Genomic DNA, 17,925 nt, shown 5'->3' with positions numbered 1-17,925 from the left:
TTACATACAGCCTTCATTACTGCCTAAATTGGGTTTTATATTTGGAACACACATTTTTCTTCTTCCTCGTGTTGTACATTACCTTTTTTATGTTGATAGATGAGCTGTATTTAAATTGTGTATCTGATTATGTGATGATTAAGCTTATATAGCAGTATGAGGTTAGTTGTATTATTTGAGTGCTGTACATCAGACATTAAAAAAATAACGACATGGTATGTTACACACCTTTATTAATTAGATGACCAGCTTCACTAGGCTTCCTCACAAATATGTATCACGTCATGACACCTCCAGCACCTCCTTTCTATACATAGCATAATCATAGTCTCAATACCAAACAGATGAAGGGAACATTAACACCCTTCAGCCTTTTACACATTTGTAACTGCCACATACTTTCATGAACATTGATGCCAAAAAGACAATGAATTACTATCAGAACATCAACAAAGATGAGGAACTGTTTGTAGCCCATATATAAAATCTAAACTATAAAATATAAATACAAATACAATAAACACACACATTTACAGTAAATATTTGCATCAGTCTAAGAATTTACAATACAACAATCTACATAGAAGCTATGTATAGAGACCAGTGAAATAAATTACTTCTATTGTTATAAATTATACTATACTATTAAAATAATTATGTAAACAAAAGTAAAATTCTTTTTTGATTAAAAAAAAATTACAAAAGTATTGAATAGAAAATCTTCAATATCCCCAAAAGGAAACCTCCTCTTTTAGTTCAGAACTAGCTATTGGTGTCTGCGATCTAAACAGAGCCCTGGATTTTTTTTCATGATCCCCTGCAACTGATAATTACAGAGCCCTGGAGAAAAAATAAATCATTTGTACTCTTGATTTAAAAATTTGTGCTCTCATTTTAACAGAATTCAGGATTTATTAAGTTTTTATTTTGATCTTGGACTAAGATATGTGGATATACTTTAAGCACAACACTGTGTAGTCCCTCCAGGATTGTGCAGTTTTTTGTGATTGTTGCAGCCAAAAATGCTTGATTTTGCAGCTGTTTTTCTCAAAAATTGCAATGTTTTATGTGCTCTTTGTGGTTAAATTGTGGGAATTGGGAAAAAGTGGAAGCCAAGGAAAATAATAACCACTACCAATGAAATAAAAAGTACTGCATATCACAGAAACAACTATATTTCAGTGCTTTAAAAAAATTGTAAACATGAGAACCATGGGCTCACAGGTATGTGCAAAAAAAATACTGTACTTGAGTTTCATTTATAAGCCATTATTAAATAAAGTCTCATCTCAACATTAGGGCCAAATGAAATGAGTCAACAATGCCATCAAAATAAATCCATTAAAATAAAAATACAGTTTCATTTCCAAAGTGCCCATTTTTATGTTTGAAGTAGATTGTGCTCATCTTTGCTGTCTGAACAACACATCAACTTGTATTCTTCTAACTAACTGAATGCAAACCTCATTTGGGAACATTTGGGATTTGATTTGTACGGTCTATGGCAGTCATTTTTTTTGGCAGGTGAGATTTGTCTGACTGCACCCCTGAATCCCTGCTGAATGCACTGCAATGACGTAAGTTACCACGACACAAAATGCGACGATTGGTCCAATTGAATTGGTATTCAGGTGGTTGCAATCTGCAACCTCACCGCTAGATGCCACTAAATCCTACACACTGGTCCTTTAATACATCCATGAATGTGAATTTAGCCCTCCAGCTAACTTGAATGGGGATAAAACAATTTGATCGTTCGGCTCTTCTAGACTTTTGAAATGTGATCGGACCAAATGTATCAAATTCTGATAGTGAGATGAGTCATTTCGCAGGGGTTGTGATGCTCAAAAAAAATTATCCGCTGATTTACAGATGTCTCTTTTACAATGTAAGTATTTTTGGGCAAAATAGAATCACGTGACGTTGTAATTATGTGGTTTGGCTTCACAGCCCAGCGCTGTTCCTGGGGCTTGGCTTGGATCAGCAGGCTTACTGACATTACAAGAGAAATGTCTCTGTCGCTTCTTCAAAGTTCTGGCTAACTGAAAGCGTTTGCTGCCCTCTACAAGAGAGCAACAGACAAAATAGATAAATTGAGAAAACAAATTATGAAATCGAGAGCATGAATTATTAAATCGAGAGGATGATTTATTATAGTTATTATACAATTATTTTTTCTCCATTGCCCCTCCCAGGCTCCGTAGATAATTATTAAATCCTGTTTTGACAAAGTTTTTTATGAGTGAAACTTTGCCTGTATACACAGCAGACATCTAATATTTTCATATGGGACATCTGGCGTCTATCTAGTGTCTACATATTTGATGGTAAACAGCAGCATACTACCACAACAAAAGTAATGTTAACATACAGCCTTAGGGAGCTTTCTGTACTTTTAACTTGTGCAAACAAACAGCATACAATTAATAAATGCTAACTTTACTTGCTTGAGGAGGTTTCAGTGCTGCCAGTTGATCGTCTGGGACACAGACACAGATCATTTCTCAGTAACTGTAAGTGCTATCTTCATGTAGTCTGGGTTAGCATTATCACTGCTGCTAGCTGCTATTTTTTCCTTGGAATTTACTTTAGCTTAGCTAGCTAGAGCTGACAGATGTCAGACAGATATCAATGTGTCACGAGAAGTGAACACTTTTTGGAAACAAGAGGATTGTCACATAAGAATTTATCACTAATAATCTAGTAATTCATTGTTCTTTTTCCCAGCACGTTGCTTTTTTGGCTATCATGCTATCATGACATGGCATTTTTACATTTGTATTATGATAGTTATATCTTAATGATATTTCATCTCTCTTATTTAATAGTAAGGTATATTGTTTTTTTTCTATCTATCTATCTATCCTAACCTAATTAGAGACATACTACGATCAAAACTAGCTAATCGCTAAAACTAGTGTAACGCACCAACCCTTCAGTCCCACCCTCATGAAGGTTATAATGTCAGTTTTTTGCTGACTGTTTCACCAGAAGAAGTGTTTATTCAACTTTATAGTGACTTTGGAGGCTGTAGTTTGTGGTGCTGTTGAACTTGAACTGAGAGGCGGTGATGAAAAGTAGGCTACGTTTGCTCAAGTAGTGTACAATTTTGAGGTAATTGGACATTACTTGAGTAATCAACAGTATAAGTTGTTAAAATTAGCCCTACCTTGACAACATAAAAATGCTACTTTTCTGTAGACATCAAATATTCCATTTTAATTTTGGAATATTATATGTGCATGTATATATTATACACACTAAAATTTTTCTCCTTCAGTGACAATAAAGTCAAAGTTAAAAGTCAACAGTGCCATGAAAAATGGTATTTTATCCCTCCAGGGCCCAAATCTATAAAACAGTGTATATTTAGGTGTAGAAACCTGTGTACACACAAAACAGGAAACATGCATATGCAGTCTTTTCGTCAGATTTATAAAACCCAATGTACGTCTGTTCCCATGTGTTTTTTTTCCTCATACATCTCAATCATCCTGAAATTGTGCGCAGGTGCACAAGCCTTCTGACAATGCCCACAATTTACTATAAATGGCTTCCAACACACCCCCAATTGCCTGATTTGCATATAAAGGGCCAGAATTTAGTTTGGTTTTGAGGAGAAATGGCAGAAGCAATTGAAGAAGAAGCGCAGTTTTACCAACTGTGAACTTGAAATAATGTTTGATCAAACTGACAGAAGAAACCGCATGTTTTTGAAGCCTAAACTCTGGCATTACAAACAAAATGAAACAAGTTGAATGGCAGACAGTAACTGAAGCAGTGAACGCTGTTAGTTCTGAGCCACGGACCCCACGGGGACCTCAGGTCTGACTGAAAAAAGGGGGAGTTCAGGTGGGAAGGGGATTGGATTCCTCATCGCCACATTGTGCAACTCAGCAGTTGCCCTTATAATTTTGCAAACTTTTCCTGGCTGATAAATTGTGCACCCAAGCACAACCATCTAACTTTTAAAAGCCCAATGCAACACTCTTCCACAGAGCGTGCACAGCTGTGCACCACATTATAGCACATTTGCTGTGCGCTCTGGGGGTTTGTAAATGGTGTAAGTAGCCATGGCTTCAATGCATACCCAAAGTCACCTAAGGGTACAAAATGTGTGCATGTAATGGTTTAAATTGCATTAAATGGAAACAGCATAATTATCAAGGGTCAGTAATTAATCACACCTTACCAAGACGCCATCCATCTTGCACTGCTCCAGCTTGAAATCTTCTCCCCACACAGCTTTGAGACAGTATAAATGAATTGTGGCTTGACCCAGGCCATTTGGCAAAACATTTGTTAGCATCATTTGCGCATCACAAATGATCTAGACACTGATGGAGTGAAAATGTTTCTGATAAACTTAACAAATTCATCCTCCCAAGGTACATTTATTGCAACGTGTGTGCAGTCAATAGCGCCGATTACATTTGGGAAACCAGACATCGCTGTAAATTGCATTTCGATGTTGGCCTGTTCAGCTGCTGTTTAAGGGAACGTGATGTATCTATTACTCAAAGAAATTATGCCACCCCACACCATGGGCATGGCTCAGGGCAGACTGGGGTATCCCTGATCTGTCCGCAAGCTCCCGCTGAAACATCCCCGTTGTCAACACAATGTAGTAAAAGAAAAAAGCTCTAAATAAAATGTCACCCAAATTCACACTTTTATTATCCTTTTTTGCCAATTTGCAACATCACGCTAATTGGACTCAAAAGACGTAAAGGTGTATATGGTACGCATGGTGTGAAAGATGTGTACCGGTATGCACATTCTCACCGCTTGTGGATTTTTATACATTCAGGGACCTGCGTAGAAATTGGCATAAGTACACTTTTTGTGTGTATGCATGGTTTATACATTTGGCCCCAGGAGAAAAGCGATTCTTGTGGCTTGTGGGAGAAAAACACCAAGACACCAATTCTCCCATTAGTAGGCTGACTGTTGCCAAACCTACTGAAGGGAACATATCAACATATAACATATATACCAAAAAAAATAAATTAAAAATTGGCATCTTGTTTTCCACTCCCTGTCAGACAAGGGCTGAGAGAAAAACACCTGATAAACTACATCAAGGCGCTATTTATTGCACACCTAAGTAAGCACTAATAAGTGCTTAAGGTCAGGTTTTGGTAATGTCTTTGATAATCTCCTTGTGGAACACGTTCCTTACCTGGTTTTCCGTGTAAAAATAACCTCAGCTCTTGATGCCATTACCGCTATTCTCAGTGTGTCATTATTGCTTTGGCTTTTCTGTTTCAGGGTCAGTTCTTTGATATAGCCTAATTATTTTGCTGTTGTGCAGTTTTTTCCACATATTCATTTCCACTGTGTAATCATGATTGATGTAGTAAACGACATGGGTTTTAGCATTCCTCTGATAATAGTAGTTGGAGTATTTCTTGTGGTCACCAGTAATGAATCCATATGCATCCACCTGAGAACAACAGAAAGAGAGAACGGGGAGGCTTGGGATTAGATCCCACAAAAAAAGAATAGTTAAAAGAATAATTTGAAATTTTGGGAAATGTGCTTAATCGCTTTCTTGTTGGGAGTTAGATGAGAAGATCGATACCACTGTCATATCTAAAAAAGTGGAAGCTACAGCTAGAAGACAGTTCACTTAGCTTAGCATGAAGACAGGAAGCAGGGGGAAACAACTATCCAGGTGCTGTATAAAGGTAAAACAAATCTACCCACTAGTGCCTCTAAAGCCAACAAATTAACACATTATATCTCAAAAACCAAAGTGTAAAACCAATTTTGCATGTAAGCCCCCATAAAATCGAATAAACAAATAGTTATTTTTTTTTTTACACTTTGTTTTTTGTATCAATTAAACAAATTTAGTGAGCTTTAGAGGTGGTGGTAGGCCGATTTTGTTACTTTTGGACATCAAAGTAACAGCCAGTTCCTCTCAGTCTAGTTTTGTCGTAGCAGGTCGGCTATAGTTTTAATGCATTATTTCTGCCAACAAGTACATGGCCGGCTATAGTTTTAATAGGTACCCCTCTCTGCATTATTTCTGCCAACAAGTACATGGCATTGGCATTGGCTAGATACATGATAATTGAATCCTTTTTTGTAAACACAATCTTTATCTGGTCTGAGTTGGACACAACAAAAATCTGGGGGTTGCAGCCTACCCCAGAACCCCTGTATATCAAGCGAAGCGAAGCTCATAACACCCAGCAATAAAGCTAGTAAGTGAATTTTCCAAATTGTTGAACTATTCTTTGATAACAAAAGTTAATAACTGTATAAATAATTGTTTACTGCATATATTACTGGATACTAGATAACGTGGACGAGTTTAAGTAATATTAACTTACTATGTCACAGGTTTGTAGAGCCAGGAAGAGAGTGAATGCCCCATTGGTTGGTCTCACAATTCCCCAGTGTACAGAATTCAAGATATGAGAAGACAAGAACCTGTGGGCAATGAAAAAGTGTCGAATGAACGCACACATACATTTAAAACCAGTCTTGTACCACTAAAAGACAAATTACAGCCTCCAAAGTGACCTCAAAGCTGAAACTGCTTTTTAAAGGTAGCAAATGACCTGAGAATTTCTATTGATTCCAGAAATGTGGTTGTCCTTTCTTTTATATTTAGCATTGCATTTGATACAAATGATTGCGATATTTTAATCAACAGTTGTTGAGAAATGAGTGGGTCTCTCCGGTGTAGTGCTTGATGAGTTTTGTTAATAGATGAAAGGTTCTCGTTAGTTTACGTGAGTTTGTGTCAGAGACATTTGATACTCATTATGGTGTTCCTCAAGGAAGCATTGTGGGCCCTATTCTGTTTTCTTTATACATGCTTTCTGGGCAACATTATTGTTCATCATCATGTCAGACATGTTGCACAGATGATACAACTGTATATCTCTGTTTTACCAGACAACCCCGGTTCTTTGAATGCTCTTATTACCTGTCTCAGTGGCATTAATATTTGGATGAAAAGTTCTACTTGTCTACTTGTCATCTTGGATGTTTCATTGCCTTTCTTTTCGGTGTTCCTAATATTTCCCAAGAAATCTGGTCTGTTTATATGGCCCTAAACTGTGGAATAGTCTCTGGATTTTAAAACAGCAATCTCCCTTGAGAATTTAAAGACTTATTTTTCAAATATGGCTTTTAATTTGGATTAATCCTTCCTTGTCCGCCTGTTTTTTCTGCTTTCAACTGCTTTTAAATCTTGATTTGTGAAACTTTTTGGACTGCATCTTTGCATGACAGGTGATATACAAATAAAGTCACTATTATTTTGTTATAAACCATAAAAAATAAAAAGTTGGGGTAGGATTTGAAATGAGGTTGACCTGTTCCGCACGTATCTGAGAAAGTCCTGGTGCAGAACGTAGAAACGTGTCTCATTGTACTGCTGGGCATAGTACGTCCTCGGCCTGGAAGGTTACAACACAAAAGTTAATTCTGATAATGAAAGAATGACATGACGAAAACTGAGCGTTGTTGGTTCTTGTCTGTGCAATACAGGTAATACTATGTTGCTTGAGGCCAAATTAGATTAGGAATCCACCTCAAATTACACTGTGTTGTCAGTGAGGCGGGAGTTAATTCCCTGTTGCAACAGTAAATTACCCACAATGATCCATGAGTCTGAAGTGTGCCACTAGACAAATCATAGACTCATATCATAGAGTTTGGAGTGCACAAAACTTTATTTTCATACTGTTTATTTGCTTCTGTTTGCAAGATAAATAATGTATCATTTAAATGAAAATTTAAATAATATATAATAGCTTGTTAAAAATGTATCATGTTCTTAACTTATTTTAATAAAACACTAAAAAAAAGTGTGTAATCACTGCGGTGGACCTCTCCAGACTCCTTACAAGAGGTAACATGTTGAACTGACAAAAGGTGCTGACAAACAGTGAAGTGTGATATTAATCACAGGGAAGTAGCAGGGAACAATGTTATAAAAACATTCTTGAAACAGTAAAAAACTTACTATACTTTTAATGAGGAATTTACAAGAAAACACTGTGGGTTGTAGTGTTTCACAAAGTATACTCTGTATGATTTTTGTTTCTAGAAAAGCAAAATTAAATTGCCTGCTTTTTCAAGTGAGTTTTGTTACTGTCTACCTGAGCCACAAAGGAGTGTTTAGTATATCTTGTGAGTGTTTAACATAACTTGCAACCTCAATCAATTGTACTAACTGATGCCTTCTTGCCTTCTTCCATTAATTTAGTAAATAATAACTAAAATCAACATTTACTTGCATCAGATATTAGACTGTTTCCAGGCCAAATATGTTCCAGCAGTGGATGTATGTGTTTATTTGTATTTGTGTGTGCATATTACGCTTTGTTAATAATATGTTGTGAGTTGATATTCACCGCTTGTTACGATATGGACCAGCAGAGACCCTTTCTCCTTTGAGAAGACCCTGGAGCCACTGAAAATCCCTCATCCCCTCAGGAATCATTACGTATTTTATACCCTGCAAAAATGAGGAGGACAGCTGAGTGAGTACATGTAAGGTGTAAACCATTACAGATAAACCATTGCTGTGTGAGTTTGAGTACCTCATCATGAGGGACAGATTTGTATCCATACTTCTTCAGCGTATATGAGGCTGAAGTGATGGAGTGGGCCGTGTGAACGTACACTGACGTTTTGTTTCCTACGTCTTCCTCGAAACCCTTGATGACAGCGCCGTTCATCCTGCCACACAAACAGATCAAAATGTCAGCTTTCAGAAATGTGCCATGTACTTAAAATTTTTTTTCTATGATACCAGTAAAGAATCTGAGTTGAGTTCGTTGGCCTCTTATGACCACACACCAGGACTGCAGTTATTAGCTGTCAACGTACTCATGCAAAACAGATTACTGGAATACCCAGCTATTATGCAAAAGGTTAACTGTGAAAAGACAGATAAACAAGGAACATCTGAACAAACAGACATATAGATCTATTTATTGAGATCAGGTTGCTCATTATAATCTACAAGGACTGACTAAGCATATATTTATTTGTAGGTATGTTTAAATGTGCACGCATAGGTAAAATATGACTGTATGAAATTCATGTTTATTGTATGTTATGTAGCTTACTGTTGGACTTCAAAGAGATTATGTTCTTGTTGTTAATATTTACCTTTTTGTTACCATTTCAATTTTTCTTGTTTTTTACCTTATGTTCAAGACGTTTTATATAAATTAAAAGGATCATAAAAAACACTGAAGTAGCACATGACATTAAAAGCAGTTCTACAAAGGTGAGTTTTGATGAGTGTTTGAACACAGATAGATCGATGCAGCTGTGGATGTACGTATCCTCGCCCTGCTTCTGTCCTTTTTTCTATTTTGTTTTTGTAATGTGTGAATATGTATGAGTTGGCATTCAAGGGTTTCGTAATTGCAGTTGAATCCAAACATAAATTAGACTGACATCTTGTCGCGGCTAACGTACAAGTGTGAAGACAGTCTTCTTGTGTCCGCTTGTTTTAATTTACGGGCATTTGTACTGCCTGCTGGATGGTTTTCGGCCCATGCGGAAGAGGTCTAAGATGGTTTCCCTGCCTGATTCACAATGCTCTGGAGGGTAGGCTGGGTGGCACAGATTATTTACCCATCAATTCTTATTGCTGATTATATTGTAGAACGCTTTTGTTCGTTTGAGGGCTGGTTTAAATCAGGCTGTGGGAGGTGTATATAGAGGAGAGGCTAACTGCTTTGTTAGAATACCTGCTAAGTGGAACTTAATAGCCCCTGGTTGGTTTATCAACTTCACTCACAATGCACAGAACATTGTGCTGATATCAGTCTCTCTGTTTACTGTAAACTTTACTTCTCATTTAATTAAAGTGTGTCATGCTGAATGCCCTGGATATAGACAGGATTAACTGAAGTGTTTGTGCAAGTATGTGGCAGAAGTTCTCAAGAATAATTTCTCAATCCTCAGCCTTTCTTTTTTTCTTGTTTAGTATTTCGTCAATGTTATTAAGAGAGTGATCCCTGTGATGTTTGAATAGGTCTTTCTCATAGCAGACATTTGATCCATCACATTAGGTAAATAAAGGGTGTGCGAGTTTTGTGTCTGTTGACTCACTGGCATGGCTTAGTCTGTGTCTGGTAAGAAAATGGTTATTTCTGAACAACTATGTTATTATGAAACACACCCAGGGAGTGAGAACTGAGAATGAGAACTGTGTTGCTTCCTGTTGACAGTGTCTATCAACAGTCACAATTTTACTCCATTATTATGTTGTTGGTCGCAGCCAGAGGTCTACCATTGTGGCAATCATCAATGCAATGCCTTTGCTACTGCTTGAAGGAAATGACACAAGTTTATATGACCTTTCTTCAATCTTGGGTAAGCTACAGGTGCGAGGTAACTCCAAGTGAACTCCAAACAAACAGGCAGAGTTTGGAAAGACTGATCTGTAATGGTGTATTAGATTCAAGTTAAAACTGCTTTAATCCATATTTTTATATTAATGGACTATGTGTAATGTGAAACAGGTTGCTGTTAGCATTTTAGCATCTTTCGGCTCATTGTTTTGGTTTTACGGCCCGCAACTTCAGCATACAACATCATTTCCAGATGCAGCAGGCAGGTTTTTTCAATGTACACAACATACCCAGAGGTAGCGACTAGCTGGTGAACGTAGTGGAGCAGACTGAAACACAACTCCAAATGAAGGCTAACGTTGCTCAGAGCTGGGTGTGTAAATTAGCAACTGTTTGCTAACATGCTCATCATATGTCAGTGTTGTATTTACAGCTCTATCAACACAGATTTAAAAGTGTCAAAAACACCCATACAGTTGTCAGCCAACTGTCTATGGCCCGTAATGAAAACCTGCGTTAGCTAAAAACCTACGTTTAAACAAGGCAAGTACGTCAATGCTAGCTAGTTGTTAGGTGAAAGCTGAAATGACTTATAACTATTCTTAGAAAGTTAGAAAATTGGGCTACTTATGCCTGGAACCTGAAACTTTTCATTGACTCCTTTAAGCAGAGAAGAGTAAAAGAAAATCATCAGGAAAATGCAGATTGTCAATTTTGATAATTTGTAATGATGGGGTCTGTGAGAGGAGCAACGACATGCAACAAAGGTGCCTTATTGTCACAATTGTATTTTTATTTCCTTTTATCATACATTACTGGGAACTGTTTTGTTATAAAACTGATTTAGATTTGTTAATTTTCATGATAAACTCCTGGGGCACTTTTGGGTCATGATTCTGTCTGAGCAATATAATGAAACACATTTGGCTGTCGGTAATTCTGCCTGTTCATTTGGAAAATGTCTGCTTGTCTCAGCATTCAATGCCCTGGAACTGCATGTTCACCATAAGAGCATCTCTCTGCCACTTTTTTTTTCTACTAATTCCACTTGTGCATCAAGCCTATGCTAGGCCTGAGTACCCTGGTAGAGCTGTGCAATATGGCTAAAAATAATATCCAATTTCCAACAGCTAATTGTTTTTAGAAGTTTCATAATAAAGCCTGGAAGACTTGTTAAGGTAAAGGATTAATAAAACACAGTACTGAAAAATCTCTGTGTAGCTTGCAAGAAAATTCTACTTTCTAGCAAAAAGGAAGAGTTTAAAAACAGCAATGGTAATATCCTGGAGTGGCTAAGTCAGAGTCATGGCTTCAGTCCAAATTCAATACAGAATTGCTGTTCATTCATATTCCAGGGTAAGAACAGAGATTGAAAGAAAAATGTTTCAACTTCTTGATGTGTACGGCTGAAAAGTTAAGGATTTGGCCCACATGTTTTGGAAAAAAAAACTGGTTGTGTTTAATCACCATGGAGGCTGTATTATCAGTGAAAATAATTTGTACTGGCACCCGACCAAACCCAGATGAGGGCAACAGAAAATAAAGCATCTGTGCTTTGTTTTATAAAATATCTCTGAGTTCACCGGATAGTGAAGTCTCATTGAAACTGCAGCGTCAACAATACTGTATATAATCTCCAGATCAGGTATTGTATCTGGACTAGGATTATGTTTTTGGGTTGTTTGTCCATCTGTCCCATTCTTGTGAATGCGATATCTCAAGAACGCCTTGAGGGAATTTCTTCAAACTTGGCACAAACATCCACTTGGACTCAAGAGTGAACTGATTAGATTTTGATGGTCAAAGGTCAAGGTCACTGTGACCTAACATCTGTTCCATTCTCATGAACACAATGCCACAGGAACGCCTGGAGGGAATTTCAATACACCTGGCACAACATCCAATATTTGGTGGCCAAAGGTCAAAGGTCACTGTGACGTCACAAAACACATTTTTGGCCATAACTCAAGAATTCATATAGAATTCATAGTTATCACAGTGAAATATTGACAAATAAAGAGATTAATTAGAGCTCCTAAACTACGTGTCACTTCAAACAGGTATGAAGCAGTACAATCATACAGGGATGTGACCTTTAGAATCGTCCCCATGAATGATCTTTCCAGTTGTTTAGATACATTTAGATACATAAACGTTATAATATGCCAGGTTTGATGACTAACAAACTTGTTCTCTCCCTCTTTCTTACCGAAACACATAATCGTGTGCATCGATCTCTTTCCCCAGTTTAGAGCCATAGAGGATCCCAGAGGTGGCCACCACAGCACAGCGAACACATCCATCACTGCCTGGAACTGGAAGGAGTAGTGGCTCCTTTGGCTTTGAGATCAATTTCGCTGAGGCCATCACTTCTGCAAAACAAAAAAAACCCACATATGAATACATAAACTGTCTTAAGATGCATAACACACTATGAAACAAGAATCTCTTAAAATACCAATAATTACTCCTAAAGTAAAATTTAAGGGGTACATAACTCTTAATTATCAATTTAAGGAGTTATTAAGGGTTTCTTAAAACTCCTTAATTATCATATTAAGTAGATTTTAAGGGGTACATGACTTTCTCTTAATTTACACATGTATTTGCTGCTTCTAATTCTAACATTAGACTAATGTTATATCTATTCTTTATTTTGTCTCTATCTCTAAATCTGCATAGCAGCACCGTCTCATTTCCTTGGACAGCAAACAAGTCAGCACATCAATCACAGACGGGGTTTTAGTTTTCTTCTCTCATTTTCACCTTAAATAAGAAATTAAGACCTTTTAATATATAAATTACAGTAAGATGTGGTGTTTTTTGGTCCATTTTAAGATTTTTTTAACCCTTAAAAACCCCTTTATTTCAATCTATTAATTTATAATTTAATTATCCCCTTAAAACCCATTAAAATACCTCAATTCCATTATTATTAATGGGATTTTAAGGTAAAAAAAATTAAGGGATTCTGTTTCATACTGACAGTTTATGACAAAAACATTTTCTAAAATAAATTCATGCGTGGTTAACATGTAAGTGAAACTCATTAGCGTATTGCTAACAGCTTGCTAAGTTGGTGCTTACATTTCAAAAGTGTTAGCCAATATTTTATATATTTAAAGTTGCATTTATTAACATTTTCATATTAATAATAGATAAACTGATTTTAAAGTGACTCAATTCCCCTCAGCTCTACAGAGCGCTTTAGTGTCTTTAAGCTCATTATTTTGGTTTTCTGGCCGTTAACTCACATCACATGTTCACATCAACCTCACAGCAGCAGCACACTGATGTTTTCAACATATAGCAGACAATATTCAATTCGATTCAATTTTATTTATGTAGCATCAAATCACAACATAAGTTATCTCAGGGCACTTTTCACATAGAGCAGGTCAGGACCGTACTCACAGAGACCCAACACGAGCAAGCACTTGACAGGAGGGAAAACTTTAACAGGAAGAAACCAAGCAAAACCGGACTCTAGGTGGGAGGCCATCTGCCTCGACCGGTTGGGTTGAGAGAGAAAGAAGGAAGGAGGGGGAGAGATGGCAGATAATGTAGTGAGGCAACAATAGGTGTGGTTGACTCTTAATAGAAAGAATCCAGACTGGCAAAGTCTTTTCTTTCTGTAGTGGACATTTACAGGGAAGTCAGCTTTGAGACACAGAAGTCTGCAACGTTATTTATAGACGTACATTGATCCTAATCATCATTGTTGGTGTTAAGCCCTTTGTTCACTGTATGTGCATCCCTCTCATCTAGTGTTTGTGACTTCTTCATTTATAACAGACAGCATATTTGAATTTCTGTGTCTTGTTAATTCAACAATGTAAATGTTATGTGTCCTGTTTCTTGTTATCATACTATGAGTTTATTCACTCAGCCGATAGACTAGATAGACCTCTCAGTTTTCTTTATTCAATGAACCTTTCAGTTCAAGAGTTACAACCCCATATTTAGGGCTTCATAACTGAGGTCACATAATGCTGATTAAAACCAATTAAGGTCAAAGTGCGGTGACCCATTTCAACTTTTATCTCACAATAATTTAATTTTTTGCCAGGTTTGCCTCTTGGGGGAAGCCAAACAAACTGTAAGCACATCATTAACATATCATCAACTCATAACGCTGTTTTTGTTAGCAAACAACATTTGCATTCATTTGGAGTTGTGATTCCCATGTTCACTCTTCTTTTAGCTCTATTTTGGTCTCCACCAAGTCCTGAGCAAAGTATTTGGCTCTCTAGCTGCTAAATGCTCGACTATATTCACCAGCTTGTCGCTAACTTTGTCAATTTATTGTTTGGTAGGTTTTAAGAGATTTTTCAATCATTACCTGCTACTTCTGGAGACGACACTGATGAAAGTGGTCAGTGTGAACAAGAAAAATGTAAAGCTGCTGGCTGTAAAACCAAAACATTGAGCTGAAAGGTGCTGAAAAGCTCTGCAGAGTTGAGGCTAACTGCAGTTGGTAATTCTCTGTGGGTTCATCCCTACAAGTGACCTGAGTCACATGATACATAGTAATTTCAGTAATTGTTAATATAAAATATTTAGTGGAGAGGCTTTAAATGAAGTTTCTAATTAAGACAAAGTTGTTCTTTGCCAGGAAAAAGTACTTTCTTGTGAAATTTGGGGAAATGTTTTGTACTACCAAAACATCATTACAGGTCTATCAGGTGGAACCACTTGCCTCAATGTGTCATATGGTTATGGTGCCAAAGTGATACTAATACAATATCCAAGAAAAGTGACAGTAACAGGGAGGTATGTGACCATCGCCGCCCTCACGTAGTGATAATGACATAGAGGCTACAGTTCTGACACTCACACGGACACTTGCAAACACCTACCATCATACTTGTACCCCATGAAACCGAAAGGATTGTTAAAATGGGAAAGTCGGTTCCACTCGCTCATGTTGATATTGTCTTTGTGCATAAACAAGCGTATGTTGGGAAGAAAAGCCTTCTTAAAGCTCTCATCTTCAGACTTCCGTAGAGACTGGGCACATGTCTGAGAACATTGGGGAAAAAAATGTTAAATGATCAAATAACAGAAAGCAAATGTGATTTTCTCCATGTTCATCTTGTTAAAACCATTGATTTAGTCAAGATCCCATACAGCTGAGGAAACAGCAGACATAATAAGGTGATAGAAAAGGCAAAAAAGTAGGTCAAAAAAGTAGGGGAATGTCAGTCATTACTAAAAGAAAAATGAAAATGAAAATTAAAAGTGATTGTAGTTAAAGGACAGATTCAGAGTTTTTCAAGTCTGTTTTTAAACAACAGTCAGGTGCCCAGATGAACACTGAAACAGGTTTTTCTTGCCATACTCATTCCTCCTGTTCATACTGACCATTTAAGGACCAGTGTGTGGGATTTAGTGGCATCTACAGGTGAGGTCGCAGATAGCAACCAACTGAATACCCCTCCACTCAACTGTCCCTTTCCAAGCGTTCCTATGGTGGCTGCTACTTCAATGTAAAAATGTGAAAGGCTCTCTCTGGAGCCAGTGTTTGGTTTGTCTGGACTTGGCTACTGTAGAAACATAGAAACACATCACTATGTAGATATAAAGGGCTCATTCTAAGCTAAAATGTAATGAGTACAATGTTAGTGATGGGGGGACAAAATCCACAGTCGTCCTTCTGTGCAGAAATGTATTCAAAAGTGTATCTGACGCTAATATGAAGCTTCAGCCACCCAAATGAGTCAAATCAAGTAGATATCTTTCAACATTACAGTCTTTTTAGTGTCAAAGTCCCTCTTTTTATTACTATACTTTCACCGCAACTCAACGCGGACACACTGTCAGAGGAAACACAAAAAGGGAATCTGTCTGTAAATTTGGAAGATATCCACTTTAATTGACTCTCAGACAGATAAACTTCTGAATAAATTTTTGCACAGAAGGAGGACTGTGGGTTTTGTCCCCGCATGACTCACATCATACTGTAAGTGCATTACGAAGGGATCTTCTAATGATGAGTATGAACAGGAGGAATGACTACAGCAAACACAAACTGTCTCAGTGTTCATTTGGGCACCTGACTGTTGTTTTTGTCTTAAGACAGACTTGAAAATCTGTGAACACATCCTTGAAAGGCAATTACACTGCAAAAGCATCAAAGGCAAAAGCAAACAGAAAGCCCATGAAAGTCACACCAAAGCCAAACAACACATGGTCATGGCCATGCTTACCCGCTCCCAGTAAGTTATTAAACTTCATTTGTTTCTGTCCTGTCTTGTCACATTATGCTTACTGTCTGTCTGGGTGGAGCATCCTGGTTATATTTATCCTCAAAATCCCACTTGGGGAGTTTCTTGAAGGAACTTTTGTAGAGGACAGGCATGGGAGTCTCAGCTACAGCGCCATGCGTAGAGGTTCTCATTACATCAGTTTTAAACTCCGTCACTGGGTTTGTTGTCACTGAATCAGTGATTTTTGCTTTATGTGTTGTTGTGGGTGACACAGCAGGCGATGGAGTTGAGTTTCCTTTATTATCCAAGACTGTAATTTTACTGTCTCCATCTCTGTGTTTGAATTTTCCTGAGAAAGCGGTCCAGCTGAATTGGAAATTTGACAAAAGAGTAATAGATGCAACATACAAGAATTAGCAAGATACACTTTAAGCAACCATTATAAAAATAGTGTACCTGGAAATGTGCTGATACACATTTCATTCAGGAAAATTTTAAAGAATCAGCTGATTAGATTTTACCAGAAAATATTACAGGTTTAAAAAATCTTACAGTGTAAATTTTCCCTCTTTATCCTAACATTTCTCCAGACAAAATACTTCTTACCTGATGCTTTGTGATAAATTTCGCCTTGATAGAGTAAAAAGTACAATGCCAGTTGAGATCACAAACAGCACAAAAAATATCCTGGCAGTTTGTATTCCCATCCCTGAGACCCAGCAGTGTTGCTATCCAGATGAATACAGACAAGTGTTTGCTTGCGTTGCTGGAATTTATGCCCCAGTGGAAAAGCTACCTAGAGTATTTGAGCCCTTGTCACCAACTTGTAAAGGGGCAGGGCTACTGCGCTGATGCACAATAGAACAGGAACTGTGGTGGAAAACTGCCTTTCCGTGAATAGGCCAGTAATTGTGCAAACATAAAATTTATGTCAATAAGAGATAGTTCCCAAGGGAGCTTGGCGGGGAAGGATCAGTGAGGTCACATTTTAATTTTATGTGTGTGATGAGCGAAGGCCGTTAGGCCATGTGTATTGGGAGAAATGCAGAAAATACCAAGTACGACTGATACATTTTAGAGAAGTGTGAGACACCATTGTCTTCTGAGATGAGTCATGTTTGGATTATTACCAAAATGTTAAGACTGAACAAGGTGGGGATCAGCAAATAAGCTTCATGTTAGGAGGTGTTATGAGAGGTATATAATTTATCGTTTTATGATTTTTTTAATCAGGTTATTCATCATGGGATCAAGGCCTCAGTTTGCTTTGTATTGCTCTGCTGCTACTGCAGAGTAAACCTATTCACATTGAACTCTACCAGCTTCCAGTGTATTTTTTTGAGTCTTTCTCTTGTAAGTTTTGAGTTTAATACTAAGTT

At 37.4% G+C, this 17,925-nt stretch overlaps 1 protein-coding gene across 3 annotated transcripts; it reads right to left on the bottom strand.

The window, feature by feature from the left end:
- Positions 1 to 216: 216 nt before the first annotated feature.
- On the bottom strand, positions 217 to 17,896 carry LOC137171759 (alpha-N-acetylgalactosaminide alpha-2,6-sialyltransferase 1-like). 3 transcript variants are annotated; one of them, XR_010924815.1, is made up of 10 exons: positions 17,153 to 17,896; positions 16,609 to 16,912; positions 15,197 to 15,359; positions 12,547 to 12,709; positions 8,568 to 8,706; positions 8,379 to 8,482; positions 7,335 to 7,418; positions 6,342 to 6,441; positions 5,102 to 5,446; positions 217 to 3,028 (listed from the first exon to the last, which is right to left on the bottom strand). XR_010924815.1 is itself a non-coding variant. In XM_067575863.1 (9 exons), exons 1-9 carry the CDS (start codon positions 17,251 to 17,253, stop codon positions 5,246 to 5,248), a joined length of 1,359 nt encoding a protein of 452 aa, XP_067431964.1. In that variant the 5' UTR covers positions 17,254 to 17,896; the 3' UTR covers positions 217 to 5,245. The 3 variants fall into 3 exon arrangements, 2 of the variants coding, with proteins under 2 accessions (XP_067431964.1, XP_067431965.1); XM_067575863.1 differs by having other exon boundaries at positions 217 to 5,446; XM_067575864.1 differs by lacking the exon at positions 16,609 to 16,912 and having other exon boundaries at positions 217 to 5,446; positions 17,153 to 17,238.
- Positions 17,897 to 17,925: the final 29 nt, after the last annotated feature.

The sequence above is a fragment of the Thunnus thynnus genome, chromosome 20 (assembly GCF_963924715.1).
Source record: "Thunnus thynnus chromosome 20, fThuThy2.1, whole genome shotgun sequence".
Taxonomy (NCBI): domain Eukaryota; kingdom Metazoa; phylum Chordata; class Actinopteri; order Scombriformes; family Scombridae; genus Thunnus; species Thunnus thynnus.
Note: the sequence above shows the minus strand (reverse complement) of the source record. Positions and strands in the feature narration are given on the sequence as shown.